General features: G+C 69.9%; 4 protein-coding genes across 6 annotated transcripts in view; 3 read left to right on the top strand and 1 right to left on the bottom strand.

The window, feature by feature from the left end:
* VASP (vasodilator stimulated phosphoprotein) overlaps nt 1-1,989 on the top strand; it is a 6,664-nt gene extending 4,675 nt beyond the window's left edge. Inside the window, exons 5-14 of the mRNA XM_066340255.1 lie at nt 236-267; nt 362-471; nt 504-596; nt 696-787; nt 873-918; nt 1,046-1,073; nt 1,224-1,269; nt 1,355-1,424; nt 1,530-1,587; nt 1,695-1,989. Of these exons, the coding sequence (XP_066196352.1) occupies nt 236-267; nt 362-471; nt 504-596; nt 696-787; nt 873-918; nt 1,046-1,073; nt 1,224-1,269; nt 1,355-1,424; nt 1,530-1,587; nt 1,695-1,732 (613 nt within the window). The 3' untranslated portion in view covers nt 1,733-1,989. The remainder of the gene's footprint in view (nt 1-235; nt 268-361; nt 472-503; nt 597-695; nt 788-872; nt 919-1,045; nt 1,074-1,223; nt 1,270-1,354; nt 1,425-1,529; nt 1,588-1,694) is intronic.
* FBXO46 (F-box protein 46) overlaps nt 1-17,491 on the top strand; it is a 21,093-nt gene extending 3,602 nt beyond the window's left edge. Inside the window, exons 1-2 of one of the 2 annotated variants that reach the window (XM_066340252.1) lie at nt 14,733-14,806; nt 15,527-17,491. In XM_066340252.1, the coding sequence (XP_066196349.1) occupies nt 15,575-17,362 (1,788 nt within the window). In that variant the 5' untranslated portion in view covers nt 14,733-14,806; nt 15,527-15,574 and the 3' untranslated portion in view covers nt 17,363-17,491. Of the gene's footprint in view, nt 1-14,732; nt 14,807-15,509 lie in introns of those variants that run through there. The other variant, XM_066340253.1, reaches the window with a different exon arrangement.
* OPA3 (outer mitochondrial membrane lipid metabolism regulator OPA3) lies at nt 2,331-4,989 on the bottom strand. Of its 2 annotated transcripts, XM_066340257.1 has the most exons (3): nt 4,790-4,989; nt 2,605-2,913; nt 2,331-2,499 (listed from the first exon to the last, which is right to left on the bottom strand). In XM_066340257.1, exons 1-3 carry the CDS (start codon nt 4,929-4,931, stop codon nt 2,348-2,350), a joined length of 603 nt encoding a protein of 200 aa, XP_066196354.1. In that variant the 5' UTR covers nt 4,932-4,989; the 3' UTR covers nt 2,331-2,347. The 2 variants fall into 2 exon arrangements, with proteins under 2 accessions (XP_066196354.1, XP_066196353.1); XM_066340256.1 differs by having other exon boundaries at nt 2,331-2,913.
* Nucleotides 5,873-13,771, top strand: GIPR (gastric inhibitory polypeptide receptor). The gene is made up of 13 exons (XM_066340254.1): nt 5,873-5,914; nt 6,197-6,284; nt 6,871-7,016; nt 7,480-7,638; nt 8,617-8,720; nt 9,608-9,761; nt 10,264-10,417; nt 11,337-11,397; nt 11,487-11,556; nt 11,664-11,752; nt 12,571-12,709; nt 13,524-13,565; nt 13,645-13,771. The coding sequence occupies exons 1-13, from the start codon at nt 5,873-5,875 to the stop codon at nt 13,765-13,767; spliced, it is 1,371 nt and encodes a 456-aa protein (XP_066196351.1). The 3' UTR covers nt 13,768-13,771.

The following is a 17,491-nucleotide window of genomic DNA, read 5'->3' as shown; positions in this document are numbered from 1 at the left end:
GACACTGAATTTGGGGAGGGGGACACCGGGTTTGGGTGGGGGGACATCCAATTTGGGGTGGGGGACACTGAATTTGGGGAGGGGGACACCGGGTTTGGGGTGGGGGACACTCGAGAACCCCGAATTTGGGGGGGGGGCACTGGGACTGGGGAGGGGGACACTCGAGAACCCCGAATTTGGGTGGGGGGCACTGGGTCCCCTCCCGGGGGGTTCCTGACCCTCCCCCTCCCCCCAGGCCGCTGACGGACGAATCCGAGCGCCGCTCAGGTGAGTTCCGGGGGCGGGGCTTTAACCCTGACCCCTCCCCCCCAAAAAGGGGCGTGTCCCCCCACTGACCCCACCCCCGATTTGTGTTTTGCAGGACCCCCCGCCGCGCCGCCCCCTCCCCCCGGCCCGCCCCCCCCACCGGGCCCGCCCCCGCCCCCCGGCCCGCCCCCGCCCCCCCCCCCGCCCGGGGGTCCCCCCGGCGCCGCCATTGCCGGGGGGGGCTCCCGCGGGGGGAGGGGCGGGGGGGGGTCCCGGGGGGGGGTCCCGGGGCGGGGGTCGCGGGTTTCGCCGCCGCCATCGCGGGCGCCAAACTCAGGAGAGTGGCCAAGGTGAGTTAATGGCGCTAATGAATTCATTAACAGCGGGCGGGGGGGGTAATTACGGGGGGGGTCAGTGCTCACCCCCCCGTGTGTCCCCTCCCCCCTCAGGATGAGACCCCCAGCGCCCCCCCGAAAGCGGAGGGAGCCCCCCGGGCCGGGGGCGGCCTGATGGAGGAGATGAGCGCCATGTTGGCCCGCAGGTGAGGAGGGGGCGCCTCAATTGGGGGAGGGGTCGGTCCCTCATTTCCCACCTGACCCCTCCCCCCTCTCCCCTCCCCCACCCAGGAGAAAAGCCACGGAGACGCCAAAGAAGGACCATGACGTCACCAACGTCAGTACCCCCACCCCTCCCCCCATAACAATTCTGAGGAGGGGGCTCCTCTCTCCCCTCCCCCCTCCTTTAGCCCAGCCCCCTCCCCATATTTTGCCCCTCCCCCCCGTGCCCGTGTTTTTGGCAGGAGGAGGCGGAGCCAGCGAGGACGGCGGGTGAGCGCGGACTACAACTCCCGGCGTGCCCCGCGGTGGGGGCGGGGCGCGAGCGCGCGGGGCACGCCGGGAGCTGGAGTCCGGAACCGGAAAGGGGGGGGAGGGGAATTGGGGGGGCGGGGCTCCTCACCCCCTGCCCTGCCCCCACAGAGCCCGTGAGGAGACCCTGGGAAAAATCCAGCTCCACCTTGCCCAGGTGGGTGTGGGGGGAGGGGGGATTTGGGGGGAGGGGTCTTTGGGGGGTGGGAGGGGGTCCCCAATTAATTATTTCCCGCCCCCAGGATGAAATCGGCCGCTCCAGCCCCTCCCCCCGAGGCCCACAGTGAACTGGACCTGGAGCGCTTCAAACTGGTACCGCTTTGGGGGAGGGGGATTTGGGGGGTTTTTTGGGTGGGGGAGGGGGCTCTGGGGCGTGGCCCCCCACCCCTCACCCCGTGCCCCTCCCCCCGCCCCCAGGAGCTGCTGGAGGAGGTGCGCAGGGAACTGCAGAAGCTGAAGGAGGAGATTATTGAAGGTGGGGGGAGGGGAAATCGGGGGGGAGGGGCGGGGTTGGGGGAGGGGAGGGGTCACGGTGACAACGACCCCTCCCCCCGACCCATTCGGTGTCCCCTCCCCCCCCAGCGTTCGTGACGGAGCTGCGGAAACGGAGCGGACCCTGACCCTCCCCCACGGCACGGGCCCGGATTTTGGGGGGGGTGGGGCTTTTTGGGGGGGCTGTGACCCCTCCCCCCATCCCCCCCTCCCCCCCCCTCACCATTTCACCCCCTCACCGCCCCTGGGGGTCTCCGGGCCCCGCCCCCAGGCTGTGCCTTACCTGCGGGGGGAGGGGCCTGGGACCCCTCCCCCACACACTGTGCCCCTCCCCCACCGCCGAGCGAGGACCCCGATTTTTACACGCGGGGGGAGGGGCAAAGGGAGACCCCACCCCCTTTCTCACCCCCTCCCCCCACCCCGGGGTCGTTTTTAAGCCACTTTTGGGTTTTTCACGTTATTTTGGGTTATTTTGGGGGCGGGGCTTGGCCCCGCCCATCACCAATAAAGTTTTTTTCTACTGGACCTTTGTGGATTTGGGGGGCGGGGCTTTCGTGGCCACGCCCCCGGTGAAAGAAGCCACGCCCACTCCGCCCCGCCCTTCAGCACCTGTCTGCCAATCACCGCTCTCCTCACCTGACCCCACCCATTGTAGTGACCACACCCCACTCTGGCCACACCCACCCTTCCCTTTAGCCCCTCCCCTTAAAGGCACCGCGAGCAAAACACCAAAACCGCTTTGTTTAATGCGTGGGGGTGTGGCCTGTCCCCACAGGGGCGTGTCCTGAGCCCTCGGGGGCGGGGCCAGAGCCGGAGGGGGTGGGGCCAGCAGCAGATACATTCACAGCTTGGGCAGGGGCGTGTCCTGAGCTTCCCTGGGCGTGTCCAACCGCACCTTGGGCGTGTCCTGAGCTTCCTGGGGCGTGTCCTGAGCTTCCTGGGGCGTGTCCAGCCACACCCTGGGTGTGTCCAGCCACACCTTGGGCGTGCCCAGCCACACCTTGGGCGTGTCCAGCCCCGCCCTGGGCGTGTCCCTGCGCCCGCAGCAGCTCCAGCTCGTCCTGGAGGCGCTGCAGCCCGTGCCGCAGGTCGCTGAGGCTCTGCTCCAGGTGCTCCTCGCGCCGCCGGCTCTGCCCCGCCTGCCTCAGGTACTCCAGGTAGAGGCACAGACCCCCGACCCCGAAGACCAGCGCCTCCCCCAGCAGCTCGGCCCCCAACTCGGCCGCCGCCTCCTCGTTCAGGGGCTTCACCGCGGCGCCCCGGAACCCCAAAAGGCGCATTTTGGTTCTCATCTCCACCCAGTGGTAAACTGCAGGGGGAGGAAAGGGGGGGCGGGGTTTAGGGAGTGATGCTCCTCCCCCCAAAAAAAAATAAAAGAATACAATGGGGTGATGGTGTCAGGTGAGGGGAGAGATCGGCGCCGAGAAACGCCCCAAATCCGGCCGGAAATGCCCCAAAATCCATCCCTAAATCCCCCCAAACCAACCTCCTAATCCCCCAAATCCCCTCCCCAGATTCCCCCAGAACCACCCCGCCCCCAGCACAGGGTCCCCAGGTGTCCCCAGGTGTCCCCAGGTGTCCCCAAGGTCCTTGTCACCCCCCCGGACCCCTCCTCACCCTCACCGGGCAAACCAAGGGCTGGAAGGAGGGGCTGGGGCAGGGTCCCCCCAGTGTCCTCAGGTGTCCCCAAGTGTCCCCAGCTGTCCCCAGGTGTCCCCACTGGTCCCTGACCCCTGCCCCTCATTCCGGGCTGTGTCCCCAGGTGTCCCCAGGTGTCCCCACTCCCCCATGACCCTTGTCCCTCAGTCAGGGCGCTGTCCCCAGGTGTCCCCAGCGTGTCCCCGCGGTGTCCCCAGGTGTTCTCAAGTGTCCCCACTCCCTCCCTGACCACTGCCCCTCATTCTGGACGGTGTCCCCAAGTGTCCCCAGGTGTCCCCGAATGTCCCCAGGTGTCCCCACTCCCCCATGACCCTTGTCCCTTAGTCAAGGCGCTGTCCCCAGGTGTCCCCAAGTGTCCTCACTCCCTCCCTGACTCCTGTTGCTCAGTCTGGGTGGTGTCCCCGGGCTGTCCCCAGGTGTCCCCACTCCCCCATGACCCCTGCCCCTCAGTCCGGGTGGTGTCCCCAGGTGTCCCAGGTGTCCCCGGGCTGTCCCCAGGTGTCCCCGGTGTCCCCAGGTGTCCCCACTCCCCCATGACCCCTCCCTGACCCTTGTCCCCCATTCCGGGCGGTGTCCCCGGGCTGTCCCCGGTGTCCCCAGGTGTCCCCAGGTGTCCCCAGGTGTCCCCAGGTGTCCCCACTCCCCCATGACCCCTCCCTGACCCTTGTCCCCCATTCCGGGCGGTGTCCCCGAGCTGTCCCCGCGCTGTCCCCAGGTGTCCCCAGGTGTCCCCAAGTGACCCCAGGTGTCCCCAGTCCCCCATGACCCCTGTCCCCCGTTCCGGGCGGTGTCCCCGGGCTGTCCCCGGGCTGTCCCCGCGGTGTCCCCAGGTGTTCCCAAGTGTCCCCACTCCCTCCCTGACCCCTGCCCCTCAGTCCGGGCGGTGTCCCCAGGTGTCCCAGGTGTCCCCGGGCTGTCCCCAGGTGTCCCCGGTGTCCCCAGGTGTCCCCACTCCCCCATGACCCCTGTCCCTCAGTCCGGGCGGTGTCCCCGCGCTGTCCCCGCGCTGTCCCCAGGTGTCCCCAGGTGTCCCCAAGTGACCCCAGGTGTCCCCAGTCCCCCATGACCCCTGTCCCCCGTTCCGGGCGGTGTCCCCGGGCTGTCCCCGGGCTGTCCCCGCGGTGTCCCCAGGTGTTCCCAAGTGTCCCCACTCCCTCCCTGACCCCTGCCCCTCAGTCCGGGCGGTGTCCCCAGGTGTCCCAGGTGTCCCCGGGCTGTCCCCAGGTGTCCCCGGTGTCCCCAGGTGTCCCCACTCCCCCATGACCCCTGTCCCTCAGTCCGGGCGGTGTCCCCGCGCTGTCCCCGCGCTGTCCCCAGGTGTCCCCAGGTGTCCCCAAGTGACCCCAGGTGTCCCCACTCCCCCATGACCCCTGTCCCCCGTTCCGGGCGGTGTCCCCGGGCTGTCCCCGGGCTGTCCCCGGGCTGTCCCCTCTCTGTCCCCTCTCTGTCCCCGCTGTCCCCAGGTGTCCCCGGGCTGTCCCCGGCCGTCCCCTCTCTGTCCCCTCTCTGTCCCCGCTGTCACTCACGCTGGGCGGGGGGCAGGCAGATGTAGGTGCGGAAGAAGGGCGAGGCGCGCGCCCCCGCCTTGATGCGCGCGGCCAGGGGCCGGCTCAGCTGGCGCGCGCCCAGCGTCAGCAGCTTGGCCAACGGGAACGCGCCCGCCACCATCCTGGGGGGAGGGGCCGGCCCGCGGCGCGCGATGATGACGTCACCGCGACCGGGGACACGCCCAGCTCTGCCCCGGGGGCGCCCCCTGGTGGGAGCGCTGGGGATTGCGGTGGGGACACGCCCGCTTTGCCTTGGGGACACGCCCACCTTCCCTTGGGGACACGCCCGCTTTGCCTTGGGGACACGCCCACCTTCCCTTGGGGACACGCCCACCTTGCCTTGGGGACACGCCCCCGGCTCTTGGGGACACGCCCACTTTGCATTGGGGACATGCCCCTTCTCTTGGGGACACGCCCCCTTTTCCTTGGGGACACGCCCGCTTTGCCTTGGGGACACGCCCACTTTGCCTTGGGGACACGCCCACCTTCCCTTGGGGACACGCCCCTCTTTTCCATGGGGACACGCCCCCTGCTCTTGGGGACACGCGGTTGGGGACCCTGGGGACACTGGGACACACCTGGGGGACACTGGGGGACACTGGGACACACCTGGGGGCATTGGGGACACCGGGGGACATTGGGGGCACCCCAGGGGAACACTGGGACACCTGTTAGGGACATTAGGGACACATTGGGGGACACTGGGGGGACAATGGCGGACACTGGGGACACACTGGGGGACACCGGGACACAGGTGGGGGGACACCTGAGTGACACCGGGACCCTCGTAAGTGGCACTGGGACCCCCCCAGGTGACACTGGAACCCCGCTGGTGACACCGGGACCCCCCCAGGTGACACTGGGACCCCGCGGGTGACACCGAGGCTCCTCCCGAGCCCCCCGCCCCTCCCGGGGGCGGTCCCAGCTCGCGCCGGTGCCACCCGAGGGTGACAAAGCCACGCTCGGAGCCGGCAGCGGTGACACGGGCTGGGGACAGCGACACCGCCACCCGCGTGACACTCCGGGAGCCGCAGGTGACACCCGGGAGCCGCAGGTGACACCATGGGCCAGCAGGCAGCGACCCCCGCCCCGCCTGGAGCAGAGGTGAGAGCCCCTCGATGTCCCCCGATGTCCCCCGATGTCCCCTCCGGTGTCCCCCTCCATCCCTCGCTGTCCCTCGATGTCCCGTGGTGTCCCCCCGATGTCCCCACCTTCTCCCCGATGTCCCCTCCGTGTCCCCACTGTCCCTGCTGTCCCCAATGTCCCATGCCCCCGATGTCCCCCATGTCCCCACTGTCCACTCTGTCCCCTCTGTCCCCTCTGTCCCCCATGTCCCCAGTGTCCCCAGTGTCCCCAGTGTCCCCACTGTCCCCTCTGTCCCCCCAGGAACGCTCCGCTCAGGCCACCGTGGCCGCGTGGCGCCAGTACCGCCACAACTGCGAGCTGCACCTGCGCCTGGCCCCGCCCCCTGCAGGTGACACGGGGACACCTGGGGACACTTCGGGGGGACACCTTGGGGACATCTCGGGGACACCTCGGGGGGACACTTCGGGGGGACACTTTGGGGACACCGCGAGGACATCTCGGGGACATTTCGGGGGGACACCTTGGGGACACCTCGGCGACACTTTGGGGACACCGCGAGGACATCTCGGGGACATTTCGGGGGGACACCTTGGGGACACCTCGGCGACACTTTGGGGACACCTCGGGGACATCTTGGGGACACCTCGGGGGGACACTTTGGGGACACCGCGGGGACACCTCGGGGACACCTCGGGGACATCTCGGGGACATCTCGGGGGACACTTCGGGGACACTTTGGGGACATCTCGGGGACACCAGGGGGACACCAGGGGGACACCAGGGGGACACCGCGAGGACATCTCGGGGACATTTCGGGGGATACCGCGGGGACACCTCAGAGACACTTTGGGGACATCTCGGGGACATTTCGGGGGGACACTTCGGGGACACCGCGGGGACATTTCGGGGGGTACCGCGGGGACACCTCGGGGACACCTTGGGGACACGCCCTGACCCCTCCGTGACCCCGCCAGGCCCCGTGTGTAACCGCAGCTTTGACCTGTACGCGTGTTGGGGTGACGCTGTCCCCAACAGCACTGTCACTGTCCCCTGCCCCTGGTACCTGCCCTGGTACCACCGAGGTAACGCCCGCGGGGACATCGGGGGACGGCGGGGGACAGCGGGGGACATCGGGGGACATCGGGGGACAGCGGGGGACAGCGGGGGACTGTCCCCAACGGGGGGACAGCGGGGGACTGTCCCCAGCCCGAGGGACAGCGGGTGACTGTCCCCAACCGGGGGGACATCGGGGGACTGTCCCCACCCCGGGGGACACCAGGTGACTGTCCCCAGACGGGAGGACACCGCGGGTGACTGTCCCCAGACGGGGGGACATCGGGGGACTGTCCCCAGACGGGGGGACACCGCGGGTGACTGTCCCCAACCGGGGTGACAGCGGGGGCTGTCCCCAGCCCGGGGACACCGCGGGTGACTGTCCCCAACCGGGGTGACACCGGGTGACTGTCCCCAGACGGGGGGACATCGGGGGACTGTCCCCAACCCCGGGGGGATCGGGACTGTCCCCAACCGGGGTGACAGCGGGTGACTGTCCCCGGACGGGGGGACATCTGGACTGTCCCCAGCCCGGGGACACCGCGGGTGACAGCGGCGCTGTCGCAGTGCAGGGCGGGGTGGTGGCCCGGCGCTGTGGCCCCGACGGGCGCTGGGTGACAGACGACAGCGGCAGGACGTGGCAGGACAATTCCCAGTGCGAGGACCTGGCGCAGGTGCAGCCGCTGCAGGTGAGGGGACAGCGAGGGGACAGAGGGGGACAGGGCGGGGACAGCGAGGGGACAGCGAGGGGACAGGGAGGGGACAGCGAGGGGTCAATGCGGGGACACGGCGGGGACAGCGGGGGGACACAGTGCGGTGACACAGTGCGGTGACACCGTGTGGTGCCACCACGCTGCGACACGCCACGTGCCCCGTCCCTGTGTCGCGCTCCGTGTCACGCTGCGCCCCGCGTGTGTCACCCCCGTGTCGTGCTGTGCCCCGCGCGTGTCACACCGCGCTCCGTGTGACACCGTGTGGCGCTCCGCGGTGTCGCGCCGTGCTGGCACATGTGTCACATGTGTCACCCCCCCCGTGTCCCCTGTGCCGTGTCGTGTCCCCTGCCGTGCCCCGTGTCCCTTGCTGTCCCCACGCTGTGCCGTGTCCCCGTGTTCCCCTTGCCCTCCTGTCCCCTGTGTCCCCCTTGTCCCCTGTGTCGCCCATGTCCCTGTGTCCCCTGTCCCCGTGTCCCCACGCCATGTCCTCTGTGTCCCCAATGTCCCGATGTCCCGTGTCCTCTGTCCCCGTGTCCCCCGTCCTTGTCCATGTCCCCCGTGTCCTCCCTGTCCCTGTGTCCCCATGCCATGTCCCCCATGTCCTCCTTTTCCCCCGTGTCCCCCGTGTCCCTCGTCCCCTGTCCCTGTGTCGCGTCCCCATGTCCCCCGTGTCCCCTGTCCCTGTCCCTGTCCCTGTCCCTGTCCCTGTCCCTGTCCTCTGTCCCTGTCCCTGTCCCCTTTGTCCCCCGTGTCCCCCGTGTCCCCCCCGTCCCTGTCCCTGTCCCTGTCCCCGTGTCCCCTGTCCCTGTCCCTGTCCCCTGTCCCCGTGTCCCCTGTCCCCGTGTCCTCCGTGTCCCCCGTGTCCCCCGTGTCCCCCGTGTCCCCTGTCCCTGTCCCTGTCCCTGTCGCTGTCCCTGTCCCTGTCCCTGTCCCTGTCGCTGTCCCTGTCCCCAGCGCCAGGCCTGGCTGCTGGAGCAGTTCCGTCTCCTCTACACCGTGGGCTATTCGCTGTCCCTTGTCGCGCTGCTGGTGGCGCTGCTGCTGCTGCTGCTGCTCAGGTACGGGCACTGCGACAGCGACACACCTGGGACAGTGACACACCTGAGGGGCACTGTCACACCTGGGGCTGTGTCACACCTGGGGCTGTGTCACACCTGGGACAGTGACACACCTGGGACAGTGACACACCTGGGACTGTCACACCTGGGACACTGTCACACCTGGGGCTGTCACACCTGCGACAGTGACACACCTGGGGCTGTGTCACACCTGGGGCTGTGTCACACCTGGGGCTGTGTCACACCTGGGGCTGTCACACCGGGGACACTGCCACACCTGGGGCTGTGTCACACCTGCGACAGTGACACACCTGGGACACTGTCACACCTGGGACACTGTCACACCTGGGGGACACTGTCACACCTGCGACAGTGACACACCTGGGGCTGTGTCACACCTGGGGCTGTCACACCGGGGACACTGTCACACCTGGGGGACACTGTCACACCTGGGACACTGTCACACCTGGGGCTGTGTCACACCTGGGACACTGTCACACCTGGGGGACACTGTCACACCCGGGGCACCGTCACTGTCACCCCCTCGTGCCGCTGCCCCCCGCCATGGCGGTGTCCCTCAGGGGATGTCCCCAGTGTCCCCGTGTCACTGTCCCCGCTGCAGTGTCACCTAGGCCTGTCCCCAGGGGTGTCCCCAGGGCTGTCCCCAGGGCTGTCCCCGTGTCCCCAGGGCTGTCCCCAGGGGTGTCCCCAGGGGTGTCCACGTGTCCCCAGGGCTGTCCCCGTGTCCGCAGTGTCCCCGTGTCCCCAGGGGTGTCCCCAGGGGTGTCCCCAGGGCTGTCCCCAGGGCTGTCCCCGTGTCCCCAGTGGTGTCCCCAGTGTCCCCAGGGGTGTCCCCAGTGTCCCCAGGGCTGTCCCCGTGTCCCCAGGCGCCTGCGCTGCACGCGGAACCTGATCCACGCAAACCTGTTCGTGTCGTTCGCGCTCCGCGCCGCCGCCATCCTGACCCGGGACGCGCTGCTGCCACACGGCCACCGCCGGGGACAGCGACACGGCCACCCCCTGCAGCTGCTGGGCATGCAGGTGCGCGGGGGACAGCGGGGGACAGCGAGGGGACAGCGGGGGACATCCTGGGGACACCTGCGGGACAGCGGGGGACATCCACGGCAGGGAGGGGACATCCTGGGGACACCTGCGGGAGGGAGGGGACACCCTGGGGACAGCGGGTCGGGGACAGCGGGAGGGGACAGCGGGAGGGGACACCCTGGGGACAGCAGGGAGGGGACAGCGGGAGGGGACAGCGAGGAGGGGACAGCGAGGAGGGGACATTGGGGAGGGGACAGCGGGAGGGGACAGCGGGAGGGGACACCCTGGGGACAGCGGGAGGGGACAGCGGGAGGGGACAACAGGGAGGGGACAGCAGGGAGGGGACAGCGGGGAGGTGACAGCGGGAGGGGACAGCAGGGAGGGGACATTGGGGAGGGGACAGCAGGGAGGGGACAGCGGGAGGGGACAGCAGGGAGGTGACATTGGGGAGGGGACAGCCGGTCGGGGACAGCAGGAGGGGACAGCCGTGTCGCCGCAGGCGGGCCCCGCGTGTCGCGTGGCGCAGAGCGTGGCGCAGTACTGCGTGGGCGCCAACTACGCGTGGGCCATGGGCGAGGGGCTGTTCCTGCTGCGCCTCCTGCTCGCCACCTCCGGCCGCCGCTGCCTGCCCGCCTTCCTGCTGCTGGGCTGGGGTCTGTCACCTGTCACCTGTGTCACTGTGTCACCTGTGTCACTGTGTCACTGTGTCACTGTCCCCGTGTCACTGTGTCACTGCGTTACCGCGTTATTGTGGTACCTGTGTCACCTGTGTCACCGCCACCTCCGGCCGCCGCTGCCTGCCCGCCTTCCTGCTGCTGGGCTGGGGTCTGTCACCTGTGTCACCTGTCACCTGTGTCACTGTGTCACTGTGTCACTGTCACTGTGTCACTGTGTCACTGCGTTACTGTGTTATTGTGTTACCTGTGTTACCTGTGTCACCGCCACCTCCGGCCGCCGCTGCCTGCCCGCCTTCCTGCTGCTGGGCTGGGGTCTGTCACCTGTGTCACTGTGTCACCGTGTCACCTGTGTCACTGTGTCACTGTCACCGTGTCACTGTGTCACTGCGTTATTGTGTTATTGTGTTACCTGTGTCACCTGTGTCACCGCCACCTCCGGCCGCCGCTGCCTGCCCGCCTTCCTGCTGCTGGGCTGGGGTCTGTCACCTGTGTCACCTGTCACCTGTGTCACTGTGTCACTGTGTCACTGCGTTACCGCGTTATTGTGTTACCTGTGTCACCTGTGTCACCTGTGTCACCGCCACCTCCGGCCGCCGCTGCCTGCCCGCCTTCCTGCTGCTGGGCTGGGGTCTGTCACCTGTCACCTGTCACCTGTGTCACTGTGTCACTGTGTCACTGTCCCCGTGTCACTGTGTCACTGCGTTACCGCGTTATTGTGTTACCTGTGTCACCTGTGTCACTGTGTCACCATGTTACCGTGTTATTGTGTTTCTTGTGTCACCTGTGTCACCTGCCAGCTCTCACTGTGTCACCACATCACCTGTCCTCCCATGTCCCCCGTGTCCCCTCCGGTGCCTCTGTGTCCCCCCCAGCCAGGTGTGTGTCCCCTCCGCAGGTGTCCCCGTGCTCTTCGTGGTGCCCTGGGTGGTGCTGAGGTACCTGTACGAGAACGAGGGGTGAGCGCACCTGTCCCCGCCCCCGGCCGCGCCCAGGTGACACAGGTGACGCAGGTGACGCAGGTGACACAGGTGACACGTCCCCGCAGGTGCTGGGAGCGCAATGAGAAGGTGGCCGTGTGGTGGGTGATCCGCTGTCCCATCCTGGTGGCCGTGGCGGTGGGTGACATCACGAGGAGGGGGGTGGCGGTGTGTCCCCTCAGGTGTGTCCCCTCAGGTGTGTCCCCTCAGGTGTGTCACCTCAGGTGTGTCACCTCCCCGCCCAGGTGAACTTCGTGGTGTTCGTGCGGATCGTGCGGATCCTGGTGGCCAAGGTGCGGGCGCACCAGGTGTCCCGCGGGGACACGCGCCTCAGGTGGGGACACGGGGCACGTGGGGACACCTGGGGGAGGTGGGGACACCTGGGGGAGGTGGGGACACCTGGAGGAGGTGGGGACATCTGCGGGAGGTGGGGACACGGGGCACGTGGGGACACCCGGGGGAGGTGGGGACACCTGCGGCACGTGGGGACACCCTGTCCCCGAGGGCTCCCTCATCCCCGGGTGTGTCCCAGGTGTGTCCCCGTGCCCTGGGGTGTCCCTTGGGTGTGTCACAGGTGTGTCCCTGTCCCCGGGCCTGTCCCCGCGGTGACCCCCGATGTCCCCGATGTCCCCAATGTCCCCGATGTCCTTGATGTCCCCAATGTCCCCACTGTCCCCGCTGTCCCCAATGTCCCCGCTGACCCCAATGTCCCCACTGTCCCCCATGTCCCCGACGTCCCCTGTCCCCTGTCCCCGTGTCCCCGTGTCACCGTGCCCCCGTGTCCCCACTGTCCCCAGTGTCCCCAGTGTCCCCGATGTCCCTGATGTCCCCGATGTCCCCGATGTCCCCAATGTCCCCGATGTCCCCGATGTCCCCGTGTCCACATTGTCCCCAATGTCCCCAATGTCCCCATTGTCCCCAGTGTCCCCAATGTCCCCAGTGTCCCCAGTGTCCCCAATGTCCCCGCTGTCCCCAATGTCCCCAATGTCCCCAATGTCCCCAGTGTCCCCGATGTCCCCAATGTCCCCAATGTCCCCAATGTCCCCAATGTCCCCAGTGTCCCCGATGTCCCCGCTGTCCCCAATGTCCCCAATGTCCCCATTGTCCCCATTGTCCCCAGTGTCCCCAGTGTCCCCTGTCCCCTGTCCCCAGGCTGGCGCGCTCCACGCTGACGCTGATCCCGCTGCTGGGGGTACACGAGGTGGTCTTTGCCCTGGCCGGGGAGGGGGAGGGCGGCGGCGGCCTGCGGCTGGCACGGCTCTGCCTGCACCTGCTGCTCACCTCCGCGCAGGTGAGGGGACACCTGGGACACCGGGACACCGCGGGGACACCGGGGACACGTGTGGGTGGGGACATTTGGGGGGGACACGGGGACACACAGGGACGCCTGGTATGGGTGGGGACACCTGGGTCAGGTAGGGACACTGCGGGGAGGACACGGGGACACCTGGGTCAGGTGAGGACACCTGGTATGGGTGGGGACACCTGGGTCATGTTGGGGACATTGTGAGGGAACACGGGGACACCAAGGGGACACGGAGACACCGGGGACACCTGGGGGACACCTGGGTCAGGTATGGGTGGGGACATTTGCGGGGGGACACGGAGACACCGGGGAGACAAGGGGACAGCGAGGGGACGTGGGGACATGGAGGGGACATGGGGACACCTGGGGACACCTGGGACATGTGGGGACATTGGGGGTACACAGGGACACCTGGGTCAGGTATGGGTGGGGACATTTGGAGGAGGGACACACAGGGACACCTGGTATGGGTGGGGACACCTGGGTCATGTTGGGTACATTGTGGGCGGACATAGGGACACCTGGGTTAGGTGGGGACACCTGTGTCATGTGGGGACACCTGGGCCTTGTGGGGACATTGGGGGGGGACATAGGGACACCCAGGTCAGGTGGGGACACCTGGTATGGGTGGGGACACCAGGACACCTGGCCCAGGTGGGGACATTGAGGGGACACAGGGACAGCGAGGTGACAATCAAACGGGGCTTTAATGGGGTCAGTGGGGGGTGATCGGGGGGGGGACAACCGAAGCCCCAGGAGCCCCCCCAAGGTGTCCCCAAGGTGTCCCCTCCCCACCCAGGGCCTGGTGGTCAGTGTCCTCTACTGCTTCACCAACAAGGAGGTGAGTCACCGCCGGGGCGCGCTGTCGCGACACGGGGCCGCGGTGTCGCTCCTGTCGCGACATGCCCGCCCTCCCGCAGGTGCAGGCTGAGGTCCGCCGGGGGTGGCAGCGGTGTCGCCTGGGTGTCCCCGGTCCCCCCAGGGCCCCCCCGAGGGGACACTCCCGGCCGGGGCAGCGCCCGGTGGCCGAGAGCGGCTGCTGAGGGGCGGGGGCACCTGGGGACACCTGGGGACACCTGGGGACACGTGGGGGGGACACCTGGGGACACCTGGGGACATCTGTGGGTGCTGGGGGGGCACCTGGGGACACCTGAGGGGGCACCTAGGGACACCTGGGGACATCTGTGGGTGCTGGGGGGTCACCTGGGGGGACACCTGGGGACACCTGAGGGGGCACCTGTGGGTGTTTGGGGGGCACCTGGGGACACGTGAGGGGGCACCTAGGGACACCTGGGGACATCTGTGGGTGCTGGGGGGGCACCTGGGGACACCTGTGGGTGCTGGGGGGCACCTGGGGACAGCTGGGGACACCTGAGAGGACACCTGAGGAGGCACCTGGGGACACCTGGGGACACCTGTGGGTGCTGGGGGGACACCTGTGGGTGCTGAGAGGGCACCTGGGGACACCTGAGGGGACACCTTTGGGTGCTGGGGGGACACCTGTGGGTGCTGGAGGGCACCTGGGGACACCTGGGGACACCTGAGGGGGCACCTGGGGGCACCTGAGGGGGAACCTGGGGACACCTGAAGGGCACCTGTGGGTGCTGGGGGGACACCTGGGGACACCTGAGGGTGCTGGGGGGACACCTGGGGACACCTGGGGACACCTGTGGGTGCTGGGGGGACACCTGGGGGCTCAGGGGGGGCCGGGTCTCCAGGAGTTCGGGGTGCGGGGGTTGTGTCTCTGGATGAATTTCGGGCGAAATTGGGGGAATTTGGGTTGTTTTGGGGGGCGGGGGTCTGACACCTCGGGGACACCGTGGGGGAGGGGACGGTCCCCGAGCTTTGTACCCCAAAAATAAACCCACCACGTGACGCCCAGGGGTGACGCGCGGTCACTGGGGGAGAACTCCAACTCCCGGCATTCCCCGCGGCGCGGCGCCGCCCCGCGCGCGGCCGAACTACGGCTCCCGTGATGCCCCGCGCGGCGCAGGCGCGGGGAGCGGCGGGCGAGGGCGCAGGCGCGGCGCGGCACCCCGGAAGCGGCCGGAGAGGCGGAGCGGCCGCGCCCGGCACTGCCCGGTGAGCGGGGGAGGGGCGGCGGCACCGGGTGGGGCCCGGGGAGCGGGGGAGGGGCGCGGGCACCGAGCGGCGCGGGGCGAGCCCCGGGGAGCGGCCGGGGCCCGCGGGTGGGCGGCCGAGAGCGGCCAGGGGGCCTAACGGAGGGGACGGCGGGGGCCCGGGGTGGGCTCGGGGGATCCCGCCGAGGCACCGAGCGCCGGCGCGAGGGGCACGGGGCCGCTCAGCCGCCGCGCGGGGGGCGCCGGGCGGGTCCGGTGCGGTCCCCGCGGGCGCGGCGCGGCGGGGCCGGGCCTCGGAACGCGTTTTCCCCCCCTCGGGAAACCGGCTCCCGTTTTCCCCCCCCGCGCCCCCCCACGGGCCCCACGCGGGACCGGGACCGGCGGCGCGGGCAGGGCGGGGCCGCTTCGCCCCGCCCCCTTCGAGGCCACGCCCGTCGCTGTGGCCACGCCCCCTCGCCGCGCCGCGCGCCGCCGTCCATATATGGGCACGGCCCGAACGCCGCGCGCTGATTGGCCGGCGGCCCGGCGCGCGCGGGAGGGAGGCGTTAAACGGGCGGGGCGGGGCGTGGCCTCCTCGCGGGGGCGGGGCGCGAAGAGGGGGCGTGGCTCGGGCGGGGCGCGCGTGGGAATCGGGGCGCGGCCCCGCGATGTCCCCGCGATGTCCCCGCGTGTCCCCGGCGGCCGTCCCCGCCGCCCGTCGTCAGCCGCCGTCTCTCCGCAGGCCCGGGCGGCCCCGGCGGCGCGGCCGCGGTGCCATGCGGCGGCGCTGATGGAGCCCAACGCCTTCCCGCAGCTGCAGCTGTGGTGCCCGCGCCCTTTCGGCACCTTCTCGCAGAACAAACCATGCGCCCCCGCCGCCGCTCCCGCGGCCCCCCGCAAACCTTCGGGGGGCTGTCGCCCCTCCGAGAACACGCCGCCGGAACCCCCCGAGCCCGGCCCGGCGCCGGCGGCCGCGGCCGAGGACGGCCGGGTGCTGCTGGACACTTGGTACGTGATCAAACCGGGCAACACCAAGGAGAAGGTGGCTTTCTTCGTGGCGCACCAGTGCGGCGGTGCCACCGGTGCCACCGGCGGCGGCGGTGGCACCGGGGGAGGCCGCGCCAGCACCATGAAGGTCAAAGGCAACTGGGGCAGCGACAGCTCCAAGGCCAAGCGGCGCCGGCGCTGCTGCCACGACCCCAGAGGCGCTCCCTGGGCCGGCGACACCTCCTCGAGGGACGCCCCTAAAGACGGCGACGGCGTCGGGGACAGCGGCGGCGACGCTCCGGACCTGCTGTCGGTGGCGGAGATGGTGGCGCTGGTGGAGCGGCGGGCGGCGCTGGCCCTGCAGAGCCTCCCCCGGCCCTGCGGCGCCCCGGCCCCGCTGGTGCTGCTGGAGGCTCCGGGCGGCCCCGAGTGCCGGCGGGTGGCGGCGGCCGTGGCTCAGTTCGAGTCGCAGCAGCAGCACCGGGAGCGCGGCGGGGCTCGGCCTAACGGCCTGTACCGGGGAGGAGCCGGTGCCGCCGCTGAGTGCGCGCCGGGAGCCGCCGCCGCCGCGGGGCCCGGCGAGGTGCGCATCGCCTTCCGCATCTCCAGCGGCCGCGAACCCCTCGCCGCCACCTCCTCATCATCCTCCTCATCCTCCTCCTCCTCCTCCGCGGCCGCCGGCGCCGTCCCCGAACGTCCCCGAGCGCTGGGCGCCAAGGACCAGATCACCTGCGACCTTTACCGCCTGGTCAGCCCCGCTCGGGCCGGCGTGGGGCTGCTGCTGGCCGCCAAACCGGGCGACAAGGACATCTCGGACGAGACGACGGCGGCGAGCGCCGCGGCGGAAGCTCCCGGCGGTCCCGCCGAGGGCGCGACGACGGCGGCGACGCGGGACTGCGCGTCCGGCTTCCACGTGGACGTGGTGGTGACGGGCGTGGTGGACCAGTGCGTGTTTTTCGGCAAGGACAGCGCCAAGCAGGTGACGGAGGAGACGGTGAGGCTGCCGGACGAGCCGCCGCCGCCCGGGCAGCTCTTTCTGCTGCCGGGACGCCGCGAGGAACCGGCGGCGGCCGCGGTGACGGCGGCGGGAGCGGGGACAGCGGGTCGGGAGCCTGCCGGTGACCCGGCGCTGTGCCGCTTGTACCGTCACGTTTCTCACGACTTCCTGGAGATCCGATTCAAGATCCAGCGGCTGCTGGAGCCGCGGCAGTACATGCTGCTGCTCCCCGAGCACGTCATGGTGAAGATCTTCAGCTACCTGCCCACGCAGGCCTTGGCCGCCCTCAAATGCTCCTGCCACTATTTCAAATCCATCATCGAGACTTTCGGCGTGCAGGCCACGGATTCCCGCTGGAACCGGGACCCCCTGTACCGGGACGACCCCTGCAAGCAGTGCAAGAAGCGATACGAGCGGGGGGACGTGTCGCTGTGCCGCTGGCACCCCAAACCCTATCACCACGACCTTCCTTACGGCAGGTCCTACTGGATGTGCTGCCGCCGGCCCGACCGCGACGCGCCGGGCTGCAGAACCGGCCTCCACGACAACAACTGGGTCCACCCGGCCCAGGGCCGGCGGGACGACGGCAGGTGAGGGACGGACGCACGGACGGACGCACCCACGGACGGACACACGGCGCAGGGGAGGGGCGGGGAGGGCCGCGGACGGACGGACGGACGGACGGGAGAGGAAAAGAGGAAAAAGAGAAAAGGAATGGAAAAA

This window comes from Sylvia atricapilla, unplaced genomic scaffold, assembly GCF_009819655.1.
Source record: "Sylvia atricapilla isolate bSylAtr1 unplaced genomic scaffold, bSylAtr1.pri scaffold_168_arrow_ctg1, whole genome shotgun sequence".
Taxonomy (NCBI): Eukaryota; Metazoa; Chordata; class Aves; order Passeriformes; family Sylviidae; genus Sylvia; species Sylvia atricapilla.
This window is presented reverse-complemented; position numbering and strand designations above follow the sequence as displayed.